At 40.9% G+C, this 13,266-nt stretch overlaps 1 protein-coding gene across 3 annotated transcripts in view; it reads right to left on the reverse strand.

The window, feature by feature from the left end:
* The window catches only part of PIK3CG (phosphatidylinositol-4,5-bisphosphate 3-kinase catalytic subunit gamma), a 33,296-nt gene extending 22,794 nt beyond the window's left edge, over positions 1-10,502 (reverse strand). The window contains exons 1-2 of one of the 3 annotated variants that reach the window (XM_058023542.1): positions 10,385-10,502; positions 2,628-4,643 (exon numbers count right to left, since the gene is read on the reverse strand). In XM_058023542.1, coding sequence (XP_057879525.1) covers positions 2,628-4,631 — 2,004 coding nt within the window. In that variant the 5' untranslated portion in view covers positions 4,632-4,643; positions 10,385-10,502. Of the gene's footprint in view, positions 1-2,627; positions 5,066-5,824; positions 5,880-10,384 lie in introns of those variants that run through there. The other 2 variants (XM_058023544.1, XM_058023543.1) reach the window with 2 other exon arrangements.
* Between the last annotated feature and the right edge of the window lie 2,764 nt (positions 10,503-13,266).

The raw sequence follows: 13,266 nt of genomic DNA on the forward strand, positions 1-13,266 counted from the left end.
AAGCTAAGCACCAGACAGACAAAAAAGGCAAGCACCAGACTTGCCCTTCTCCTGTATCATAATTCTGCAAGAACTGTCCTGACTGTCTGCAGTACTGTTTTATATCCCCAAACAACATCATCTTATTTAGAAAAGACAATGAGAATTTACAAATATAACAATATATAGATCCTTTTGCTTTGTGTATGAGATTATGAGGTATGAAGGGTTTTTAATAAAAATTAATTTTCACTGCAGTAAGGTGCCCAAAAGCAATAATTATCACAGAAATTCAAATGGATTTTCTTACAGTTCCAAGAAAGCCTATTATAAACCTCACTCTGGTATATACTATGCCTAATGTTCACATAACCTTGAAAAACAAGTTAAGACTGAAATACAGCCAAACAACCAACCATTACTTCAAAACAAAACCTCCTTATTGAACTTGCAAATACATTTCAACATAAAACAATATTTAAAAATGCATCACAACAATCCTTATTGAGCTGATGTTTTAGATAATTATTTTTAACAGTCCAGCCCTTTTTTCTTCACAAAGTCAAATATCAGCTTTTGCACAGCAACAATAAAAGCTGGCCATTAAAAAATGTCTGCTGGCACTGACCTGTGTGTGCTCACTGCCATACACATGCAGTACAGCCATCAGTGTTTATCTTACAAAGAATTTTGTTGCATTTTAACTATGCTATCCATGGTTTATCAACGGTACACAGAAGAACAGACATTATAAGAAGCTCAATAGGTTGATTTATGGTGTGGCTGCTTCTATTAGAAATAACCTGTGGGGAAATAAAATGTTTGATTTCTAACTCTACAGAGAATGGGAATATCCTGTGTGAGAGTGAAATAAGCCATAGAGCTTTCATAAAGGTGTGCATTTGAAAGGTGATAACCATTTGCAGAAGAGATGCATCCACTGGGGTAGAGGAATGGCCGACATCCATTCTCTGAAAAATGTAGATTTAAAATACACTGTCATACCAAAACCTAGCTGCAGAATGCTGACAGCTCATGTTCCATAGTTAGCTAAGAAATAAAGACAGGGAAAGCAGCAGAGAGGTAAAAGTTGGAATGTAGCGTGTTTTTCATTTTTAAGGATGGTAAGCTCATTATTTCTTACAACACCTCTTACTAAAAATGACACAGTGAAGTTAAGGCACTGTGATTTTATGCTACAATATATTTTTTTAACTGTTAGAAAGGTTTATTCTTTTTAAAACTCACCAGATTTGTACTTCCTGAAAACAAACAATTAAAAAAAAAAATGGAAACAACCCCAGTATTTCCCCTATTTTCTCAGGCATTCTGACAGCAACCAATCATCACCCCAAACTCTTAATTTAGATACAAAAAAAAAGTGAATAAAATTGCTGAGCCACATGTAGACAGCAAAAGCTCACAAGCCAAGCATATATATAGCAGCAGCGACGTGGGAGGCCCAATGAGGTAACCGCAGCGACTCCTTCGGTTAATGCAGAAGTGCATAAATTCTGCCTCAGCTTCAGACAAGCAAAGACAAGGCTAGAAAGGCTTTGTTTAAAGCACTACCAATGTGCAGCAAAATCTGAAATACTAATTTCATTTTCCTGGGATTCTGAGCTCTCTCTGAAGATGCAGAAATAAAAAGCTGCTTCCCCAGTTGCTGTAGTTCCTTTTTTTTTTTTTTTTTTTAATTTTGAATGTTGTCCTCTGATTCTCTGAAAAAAGTATTTCCTGCTCTGAGGGATACCAGCCTTTCCATGCAAAACAGAGCCCCACCTGGCTCCAGAGGCTGTGCTTACCCGGAAGAACAAGGTTACACCTTCCATCAGACACCAGAGGAGACTTTGACACTGCCAACTGATGGCATCGTGTTGGGAGAAAAGCAACCAAACCAAGCTTTTTGTGTAACTGATACAAACCTTCCCAATGTTTGATCTGGCAGACGCACACAAAAAGTGCTTTAAATCTGTACAGCAGTGATCCCTTGCCATTAGAACCACAATTTTGTACCCAAGTTCCCAGAAGGACTTAATTTTATTATGTAGTCCTATCAACTCTTGAGCTACTTTCAAAATTTTGGAGGGGGGAGTTTCTAGATGAATTTGCTCCCCTTAACAGCACAAGACTGAAGTCGCTGTAACATAGTGAGTAATTACATTGATTTTCTTGACCTAAAACCCAACCCCAGATTTTGCTTCAGGCCTTGCCCATGTCAACATCTACATTTACTTTCTTTCTATCTACACTCTTTATAAACTATCAGTAAAGTCAGTCAACAACTCTTGAGAGCTGTGTGATTCAAACCCAATATGAACAGGATTACAGACAGCACAGTTAGGATTTACTCCCATCATAGCTGTGCTGGCATTAACAATTTCCAGAAAATCTTACTGCTGTAAACACAAGATAAAAATTTTAAGACACAAGGCAATGGTTCCACAAAAACATCAACAAAGGCAAAAGACCAAAAGTAGGAAAGTGTATTTTACATTAATCTGGTTACTACCATTGCTTTGACGAAACACCAACGACTTCAAAAGGAAGGAATACTAACAAGACCTACTAAAATGGGAAATGCAAATTATTGGGTAATGCAAATATATTCCTGGAAGGCAGAGTTCAGGAATGCAAATACACCTTACCTGCACAAGCTGTAAAAGATAATGAAGAACATCATCATCTTCTAAACTTTCCAGTTTTTGAACTGCCATTGCTCGGACATTTTCATCTGAAAAGTTACAGTCTAGAAGTTGCATTGTGAGTCCAACATCTAAAGTGCTCTGATCCCAAGCCTCTTTTTTAGCTAGCAACTGGTATGTTTTGGCCACTATTTCTTGTTGTCCCCATTTCACAGAGCTAAGCAGCTTAGGATATGCCTTGGGGTGCTTTATGCTCTCATATCTAAAGTGCCACAACAGTTCTTTGTCCTCCGGAGAAAGTGGATTAAGTGGGTCAGTTGCTATGATCTCTTCAAGTTGCTTGCGGAGCTGGTTGGGCATTTCAGCTCGGGTCCTGTCCCCCTGGGGGTCTGATGATATCCTGTGCTTGGGCAAGGCAATCGGGTGACAGTATTTGTCCAGCACAATAGAGATAGCCATTGAGTTTTCTTTATCTGGGTTAGTTGCTGATGTGAGTTTGTCTGCATTTATACTTCCTTGTTCTTCCCCCTTACCTGGAATTTTCCACATGTGGAGCACATACTCCCCACATCGTAGCAAGAAACGGTGATCTATCAACAAAAGATTTACATAATAGAGAAGCTGGGTTTTGTATTTTGCATCAGAGTTGGAGGATTCATGTGACTGAAGGTTTGTCTTTGCAGATGGTCCCTGTGCTTTGCCACAGTATATCTGAAGATTCAGGAGTGCTCCTTTAGGCAAATCCTTGATTTTGATATCAAACTCCAACCAAATATTCCACAGAACTTCCTCAGTAAAGGGCTTTGACGAAGTTCTTCTCTGTGAAAGGAGCTGCTGCCCATGTTGAATGTTAGCCTCTACAAACACAGTAAGATCAGTATTTCTTGGTAAAACTGGGATATCAATGCCAATTATTTTCACTCTAAATTTCCTATTACAATCCCACAAGGAGATAGTGAAGACTCTTTCATGATCTTTTCCATCTATTGTCAATTGTTCATGATATCCTGTAACTCCTGTACAGTCATCCACCAAGGGCCACTCTTCCTTCTGAACCTCATCTTCATTCGGGTCTGGGGGATTGTCGAGGACAAGGTGGATTTCTTCCCCATTTTTAAGGCACTGTCTTATCCAGTGAAAATCTTTGATTGGTGTCTCTCCAGTAATGTACTCATCTCTGCCACAAATCCTGAGAACAAAATCCAGTTCACTGTGATCTTCAGGAATGTCCATCAGAGACTTTTTCTTTGCCATTTTTGTGAAAAAGCTCTGGAGAATCATATCTGGAGTGTCATCTATTGACACTTTAATTTTCTGACTAGTCGTTCCTCTGTGTATGACTATGAAAATATTATTATTAGTGATCTTTTTAAATAAATATTCTGGGAGTGGCTTAGATGTAGTCCATGGGTGCATTGCATATAATTTAGGATCTCTGCAGGCCACCTCTATCATTCGTGGAGTGACTAATCTGCGCCGGGTAAATTCTAGTTCATCATCATGTACATTGCTTACATCAGTGACATCATAACCAATCAAATCATTGAGTTGCCGCTGAAATTCCTGAACTTCTTCTGATGGTTTTTGTTTCTGGACAACATAGATCTTGCCTACCTTCTTCTGTAACACCTTCCAGTACAGTATGCAGTCCAATGTCTGTAGCACTTGATGTTTATCATAAATTTCATACCATTGCCCTTTCTTCTGATACTGCAGAATAAACTGATCTGGGGTGAATGCGTGGTAGAAGTCTGTGGTTTGACTCGTCTCTATTGCACGCATCCAAACCTGTGCCTTCATTTGCTCCACCGTACAGTTGCCAGCTATTTCAAGTAACATCATTTCTGGTGCTTTTGTATGTTTATTGCTTGTAGGTAAAATGAACTCAATGGGTATCAGTTCCATGGATGAAAAACTACTCGATGTACAATGAGGTTTCATTCTTCTTCTCCTTCGTTTGTTTTCGTCTCTCATAACAACGGGCTGTTCATGATCCCCCAACTCCATGCCAGAAGAAATCTAGCAAAACATACAATTACTTCATTACTTTCTCATTTACATTTATCTTTTCTCTTACTTTTTAACTTTTCATATACATTTTTTATATTTCCACTTCCCTTTAATTTCTGGTCACAAATACTTGATTTACATGAACCACTTCAGATGTAACCTATTCAAGTCAATACCAAATATAAATAAAAACCTCAAACCAACTCTCCAGTGATTAAGTAATTAAAAAAGAAGTTTTAAACATCCTGCCCAGATTTTACTGACGATAAGCAGTTCGAATGTGCAATCTCCATATTGATTAGTTCTTGCTTCTATTTGATCAAGCACTGATTCTTCTGCTGCCTCATCTGTTTTGTTGCTGCTGATGTTAACATATGTAGCTTTTCACAGAAATCTAAAGGCACACTCCTGTATATGAATAGAATGCAGTCCCACTGAGCTCCAGGAATGGCAGAAAGTAACAAAACAAGCAATTTATTTGCAGTCTGGACAGACATAAGCTTATACCCAGTTTTCTCTGCCTCTCTTTTTAGTGGTGAGGAATCAGGATTTCAACCTAAAAAACAGCCATTAGGATGCAAAAGTCAGGGACTATTTCTGAAGATATATTTAAAGTGCATCTAAATTCAAGGTGAGTGTCCTTAGATGTGCTTCTTTTAAATAAATCAATTCCCCAGACTGATAATATCCATCCATTTTCAAAGTACACACTGCCAATATGAACTATTAGTTTGTTACAGAAAAAAAAATCTCCCAAGCTGATGCTGATTTATTACCCTATACATCAAATCACACCTAAAACACCAGTAAAACAATATTAAACATGAGTAGCCTACATTATCAGCATCCAGTAAACAAAAAGTATTGTTTCTCAGTTAATCTCTATTGAAGTTTGAATCAATATTGAAGTGGAAATTGTTCAGTGCTGACTGAGTGCACTCGCACAAGCCAAGTTACAGCAACATACTGAACTTCTTTACCAAGCAACACTTTCTACTCATAAAATCCTTAACTGCTGGAGAAAAGTAAAGCCAGTGTAATGATGCCCTAGCAGATACTAAAAGAAGCAGATAAAAATAGAAAAGATTAAATTCAAACATAGCATGCTAACTAAAATTCTTCTGAGTTCCAGAAAGCAGCGACTGCGGACACACCACCTCTACAGTTGACAAAGTACAAGGAAATATTACCTGCTTATAAAACCAAGGCTGAATCGTTGAAGAGTATTCATTTGTTTAATTTTTGTAGTTCCTATTTTTTAAAGGAAGATCATTCACACAAAAGATTTCTTTGTTTAAGCTGTTCTGCTTTTCTTGCTCGGTCTCATACCCAGATGCAAAGGAAGTGCTGCACTTACCAGGAAGGAAGTTTTAACCAAGTTGATTATACATATGATTGCTCATTTTAAAAGAAGTCAGAATGCTTTTCCTGTTACAACAGTAAAAACACACCAACAGTACATAAATTTAACACACACGTATAGAAGATATATTTAGAACCTTTTAAAGACAGTCAAGAATAATCTGGGCAATAAATTGAATTAATTCAAATAAGATATTTAAACCAAATATATTTTTAAGAGATTAACTCCCAAAAGAATTAAATACAAATTGTAGATAAAAGACAACTAAATATGCAGTGTTGCATTATTTTTATTCGCATGGTGATAGCCATTTAAGGACTCCCAACTTAAATTCACTAGAGCTTTTTAACCCAGTCTCCATACAAGCATCTCCTCGAGATTGCATATGCCAAGGATCTTGCATGGTAACCTCAGCAGCAGAACTACTGGGCAGCCTTACCCCAAATACCTTTAACTCATTCATTTATGATTACAAACACACAGTGAAATCTACTAGAAATGGTGAATTTACACTCAGGAGAACTGAATGTAAGACTTTCAACCCTAATTCTTGTGGTTAATTGCAACCTGAGATGCTGTTCTTTTAGTAAAAAAATAACCCCCACAGAAAAAAAACTACTATGGAAAACATGTACAAAACAGAAAGAAAAGACAGAAAACTCTAATTTCATTCTTTTTGCTTTTGACTTTTCCAGTGAAATACTGATTGTTTGAAGAGCAACCAGGAGTACAAATCCTACAGTAGTAGATATTATGCAAAATGAGGAGTCTTGAAAAGGAGGGGAAAAAAATGAAACAACTGGAAGGTTGTCTACCAACAGTGAAGTGCCTTTTTTTTAACATATGCATGTTTCCTATTTATAAGACACATTTTTATAAAAATGCGAAAAATAACCCCTCCTTCTGTATTGGCAAAAAATCCTGACAGTATCTTACCTGCCTCCAACATGCCAAGCTTGATTAACATTCTGCCAAGATTAAAAAGCAGAAAATACCCTCCACCACTGACACAGCTCTTCTCTCTCTGAACTTCACTCTGCTTGTCAGCTAAGATCTTCTCTTTTTAGAGGTTATTTTTCTCAGAAAGTCAGTTTGGGGAAAACACACTCTGTCCCAGATCCCTCTATCTTTTAAAGCCAGTATTTGAATTTTCTTAAGGTAGTGGTGAAGTTACCCTGAACATTTTGTTGCTGACATGAAATCTACCCATCTTGGCCAAGACACCTCCAAAACTCATGCTCCACCCACATTCAGCCTGTCAGCATTCATCAGTCACAGCCTTTGTGGCATCTCAGCACTACACACTGAGCTCCTCTCTCATCTCAATTCTAAAATACAATGTAGTCATATTTTTCTCTTCATTTAGACATAAGAAACTAGCATTAAGGTTTTTTTCACACCAACAGGCTATACAGATTTTTTTGCAGAGTCCTACCTCTAAAAGACATCGTGTTGCCCCGTTAACTAAACATGAAGTCATTTCAGTTTCATTGGGTTCTGCAGATCTAGGAAAAACTTGTGGTTTAAAATGTCCCCAGCCTGCTCCTTGAGTCATGCACTTAAGGATTAATTCTTCAAACATACATACAAACAGCTTTTCTACCACTACTCCATAGATCAAGGCCCTCAAGACAAGCAAAGGCAGCATCTCTCCCTCATGCAGCAGACCTGTACATTTCTCAGTGAATGCAATTGTTTCACACTCTCATCCACTTATAAAGGCAGGTAGAGCAACACTTCTGTGGGTTCAGATATCCCCCCACAAATTGCATCAGACACAACACAAAAATGTGTGGCACTTCTGTAGCTGCCTTGCCCATACAAAGCTGTCTTTTCTCCTGCATTCATTTGGCTGTAGCTGTCGTGTCTAGTCCATTCCAACCCAATATCTATCTCCAGTTCTGCTCTGATCCCTTTTCCTCAGCTTCAGAAGGCAGCTCTTGGAGCGACAGCCGTCTCTCATCTGTCTCTGCAATGACCCATTCTTACGGTGACACCAAATTGTATCCATTTCCTGCTAATCCATTGGCAAAACCACATTTCCTCATGTACATGAACAACAAAACTTTGATATTTATAATGAAAAATCATTTCACATCAAGTTCCTAAAACCTTAGTCATGCCTAAGCTTTACCTACAGTATTGATACTTCAAGAATTCTACTGCAACAACACCCCAAAAAAAGGGGGAAAATCACTCTGTTTTATTTCTAATTCTAATGAGCCTCATCAACCCTGAATATTCCTGTATTACAAGAACTGTCCTACACTAGTCTAAAAATCCTGATGGGGTCCAATGGAGAAGGAAAAGATGGGCCTGTAAAGGGTAACTAAGACAAGCAACCCGTTTTGCCTTTGTCTCCATTGTGTTGCTATCTCATCACTCGGGTCAGCAACCTGATCATAACAAAACCAGCAAAAAATTTGTTAATTTTCAGCTGGATTAGTTCCTTTATCTGACTCAACACTTGCAGGAGTGGTTGGGCAGTGATGGAAGAGAAGGAAGGGGAACAGAGCCAGTACAGTTAAGCATAACTGAGACTGAAACATGATTCACAGCAGGATTAGGAGATACTCTAATCAGTAAAGTCATTAAATTATTTGAAAAAACTGGCTGAAAGGTACTTTAAAAAGACAATGTAGTATTATGATGTAGTACTTATTTGGCTACAAAAAAATTAGGATAGCTGTCAATCTTGATTGCTCTGTTAAGACTATGTTAGAATTCTACCAGTTACTATCATGCTTATTCTGTATTAGCTCCTGCTTCTGTTTTAATCCATCATGCAAAAACCTTATTTCAAAATTATTCTTTTCACTTTAGTGTGAACTCCTTCCCAGACAACTTAACTTTCAAGAAAATAAGCACTCTCTACCAGAGTTAGAATTACTTTGTGCATGCTTATGTAAATACAACACTAAAGCTTACATTCACAGTTTTAGACAAAGTTCACTTGAAAGATAAATTTTAAAAACCAAAATTACTATTAAAAGATTCAACGTTTTCCAAGCAGCTTTGCTTGGAACATCTGCTTGCCCACACTGTTGTGTAGCAGGAGATGATTTTCCACTTGCTGGACAGGAGTACATCTTCCCTACACCTGCAATGATCCAGCGCTGAACTTCACAGGTAAGATACAGCGCCAACATTTCAAGTGTGAACACAACAATAAAATACCACTTGAGTCAGTTTCTTTGTCAGATCCTCCTAACAACTACAAGCTCTAATTGGGAAATAAATCAGTGCAGGTTCCCATTAGCAAGTAAACCTCACAGGTAATGCAGCCACATTCCTCAACAAAAGTATATGAGCCAGCAGACACAGCTTGGTTTGGAGGCTGGGGAGTCAATCAGACTGCAATTACAGACAGCAATTATAGCATTTTCAGGATGCCCTGCCTTCACCACCTTTAGTTTCTATACGAGTTAGACATTTGGGGCTCCTGCAATAACTCCTAGCTGGTTCTGTAAATTTAGGTAAGAATTTTGGCAAAGTTCTGGTTAACTGGGGTTACACAAGAGATGTATTAGTAATCTCAAAGTAATCCACCTTGGAAGAACACTTCGCAGAGTTTTAAAACCCAGAGATCGCTGCTATTTTTCCTGCCAGGACACACTATTTAGACAGTGCCTGTCAACTCGTTCTCGGTTTTCCAACACCGCTTGTTAACTCTGTGATCTAATCTACACCAGCAACTCCTGAATGCCCTCGGCTATTATTTCAAGGGCTTGTGGTGTGGACAGGTTTCATGGTCTACATGCATCAGATAGACACAAGAAATTTGTTGGATGAGGAAACAGTTACTTATTGTTTAAAAGCCGTGTTGTAGCGTAGCTGACTCACTGATCTCAAAACTCGAGAGAACTGTCTACTGAAATCCTTCACTTCGTATGTTCCATTCACCGTTCCAACAGCTTCCTCAGCGGGTTTGGCACCAGACTCGTTAACTCCTGTTCGGGCCGTGACGTGAGGCGGGACCAAGGCCGCGAGGGAGCGGGCAGCACGGGGGGCTCGGCAGTGCCGGCTGCGGCGGGGCGCCCTGGCCAGCAGCACACCCTGCGGAAGGGGCTCCGCGCACGGGACACGGGAGGCGGCGGGGGCGGCGGGCCGGGGCCGGGGCCGCCTCCCTCCCTGCCTCCTTCCCTCCCGCCCCCGGCCCACCGCCCCTGCCCAGAGATGGCGGCCGGCGCCGCCCGCGGGAGGGCGAACCGCGCCTGACCGCGCCCGCCCCGCCGGGGCTGCTGGGGCCGGGGGCGCCCTGTGGCGGGCGCGGGGCCGGGGCGGGGAGCGGAGCGGCGGCACCACCCGCGAGCCCGGGCCTCGGGCAGCGCCGGCCCGGGGCGGGATCCGCCGCGACCCCCGCTGCCCCCGGTGCGGAGCTACTCACCGCAGCGGCGGCCCCGGCTCCGGCCCCGGCTCCGGACAGGTGTTTCCCTCAGCAGGAAGCGGCGCGGGCCGGGGGCCGGCGGGGAGGCTCCATAGCCGGCGGCAGAGGCAGCCCCGCAGCCGCCGCCAATCACACGCCGGGCAAAAAGGGAACCGGCAGCGGGGCCTCCCCGCCCCGCCCGGCCCCGCCGCCGCCTCGGGCACCCGGCCCCGGCCCGGCCGCATCGGCCGGAGCGCGCACGGACGGACGGACCCTCTGCTGGGGTGCAAGCGCTGCGGCCGCGGGGAGGCTCGGTCAGCACAAGGCACGCAGGACGTGTCCCGGTGTCAGCTCCGGCGGCGAAACCTCCCTGGGCGCAGCCTCCTGAGGTGCTCCTTGCCCAGGGCCCCACGGCCGGCTTGCCCATGGCACTCCTGCAGCGACCCCCGGCTGCCCGGCCAGCCCTGACAGCTCCTTCAGCCCCCACCTCAGGGCAGGGACAAGTTAGCTTGTCTGAAGTGCCCTTGAAAACCCCTGGAGATGGCAACCTACTCCAGCGTGGTGGTCTTCTGCTTAGCAAAGATTTTCATGCTGTCTGATTAAAATTCTCGTCCTACAGACTGAGCATCTTGCTTGTCTTATTCCTCTTATTCAGTTGGGGCGTTTTCTTCCTCCCTTCCCTCCAGCTACTTTCTTGTTTGAATTTGCTGTGTTAACTGTTTTTCTACTATTTTTCCATCTCCAGACGGGCAGTCCTGGATCTCTCTTTTTAGGTCATGTTCCTTAGACCTCCTGTGATTCCTGTAGCTTGCCTCTGGGTTCTTGCCAATTGGGCCACTTTTTTTTTTTTGGAAAGCACCACTCAAAACTGGACATAGCAGTATTCCAGCCAAGGCTTTGCCAAGGCTGCCCACAGCAGGAGGATTAATTCATCAGCCTTACGGTGCCAGACTCCAACTGCAGCTCAGGCATAACTATTCACATTGAATTCAAACAAACAAACAACTCCCCCTCACCACTCTTTCCCCATTCAGGCTGCTGTCTGTTTGGCTCTGAATGGAGCTGAGTGTTTCTGTCTCCACAGCTCTTCTTCAGAGTGAACAGTAAAACTTTCCATGATTATGTTGAGACATTTTTTTTGACCCAGCTCTTTCAATGAGATTCACAGGTGACCTCTGTATGGCACAGAGCACACACACTTGCTCTGAAAGCTATGCTGGCATAAGGTTACATCTTCAGAGAACACTCTACAAGACCATAAGTTGCCACAAAGACTTTAAAAATTATTGTGATTTTTCTAGATACATATTCTTAACTTCCATAGAAAGACAATACCAGAAGGAAATAATGACTATGTTACATGTACAGATGCTATTATAAAAAGTTGGATAATTGTTGTTATAGCATGGATGGATTCTTTTGACTGAAAAAATCATTTGCGTGGTGGTAAGAATTGCACCAGCCTGAAGCAGAAAAGAGAAACCTCTGTTTCAAAACGAATATACATTACAATGAGCTGTGTCTGTAAGGAATCATAATAACTGTACTGGCCTCGAGTTCCCTTTTACGTGAAAGCAAAATAAAAACCTCCAACAACTTCCATGTGATGTGTGTGCAGCATAGGGGAAACACAGTGCGGACCCACTTCATGCTTGCTTTTGCCTGGTACAATGGGTAATATCTGTCGAAGCAGTTCGGCTTTGCACAGCATTACTGAATGCCTTAAAAGACATTTAAAACCCTTATCAAAATAGGAAGTCTTTTTTTGCTGTTTTTGGCTGGATCCCCAGATGGATCACTCCAGGAACACAAGTGTAGCCAGTTTGGCGACTAATCCCGTTAAAATCCGTGGACTTTATTTGGGGATGCACAAACATATGGAGATTTGAGCAGCTATAAAAATAAAAAACTGTCATTTGTCAAAAGACAATTATAGAGGGGATAATTTACAGCCAGAGCAAATGACACGTTTGGTGTTGATTTCAGCCAGAATTGTATAACATTTTTAAAATAGCTATAAGCCAATGTAGTGTTATTTGCAATGAAATAATAAATTATTGTACTTATTATATTTGAGAAAGGTTGGTAAACTCAAAATCTTGCTCTCTTCAGGATTTAGTATGTTAATAAAATATTACATGTTTGCAGTTAAGCTTCAGCTCGTCTATATACAGCTTATTTTCTTTATTGCTTTTTCTGGCAAATCAAGTAATACAAACTTTCCTGTAGGTGAGGATGTTCTCCTCATAGGTTATATATTCTTTAGAAATACACATTTTAACATTATTTTATTCCTGTTCATTTCTAAATGTGACTTAAAACCTTTCCCATAAATTATCATTTGGTTTGTTGGTTGTTTTTTTTTAGTTAAGAACAGCCTGCACAATAAATTGAAAAGCATATTTTACCATATCAAAACCAGAACTTTAAAACAGTCAGGAATACCATAGCTTAATGAAGAAAGGTGAAGAATGCAATTTGATATTTAAATGAAGCTGATTAAATCAAAATTAGTCATGCAAAGAAGCAATCATTTTGCTAATATAATCTTGTGGGTGCAGTCAAAATGCAATTATTTCCTTTATCTACCAGCTGTAATAAAAATATGACAAGAAATTGCTGTCATGATTTTAAATGGGAGTTTTGGAGATTGAACTCTGCATAGTCAAGCATCAGTTTTTATGTCATTTAGTGGAGAAAGAGCGATAAAGAATCACAACCACATTAAATGCTCAGCAACAACTTTATATACTGACATATGTTGGATGTAAATGTTCTGTTATCATTGACAAACTGGGTTCATTGCAATTTAGGAAATAGTATCTAATACTTTGAGTTGGTTTTATTTTCAATATTGTCAGCAGAGAAATAAAATAAATGCGGAAGCTTTGTAGGTCTTGTAC

This window comes from Melospiza georgiana, chromosome 4, assembly GCF_028018845.1.
Source record: "Melospiza georgiana isolate bMelGeo1 chromosome 4, bMelGeo1.pri, whole genome shotgun sequence".
NCBI classification, from domain to species: domain Eukaryota; kingdom Metazoa; phylum Chordata; class Aves; order Passeriformes; family Passerellidae; genus Melospiza; species Melospiza georgiana.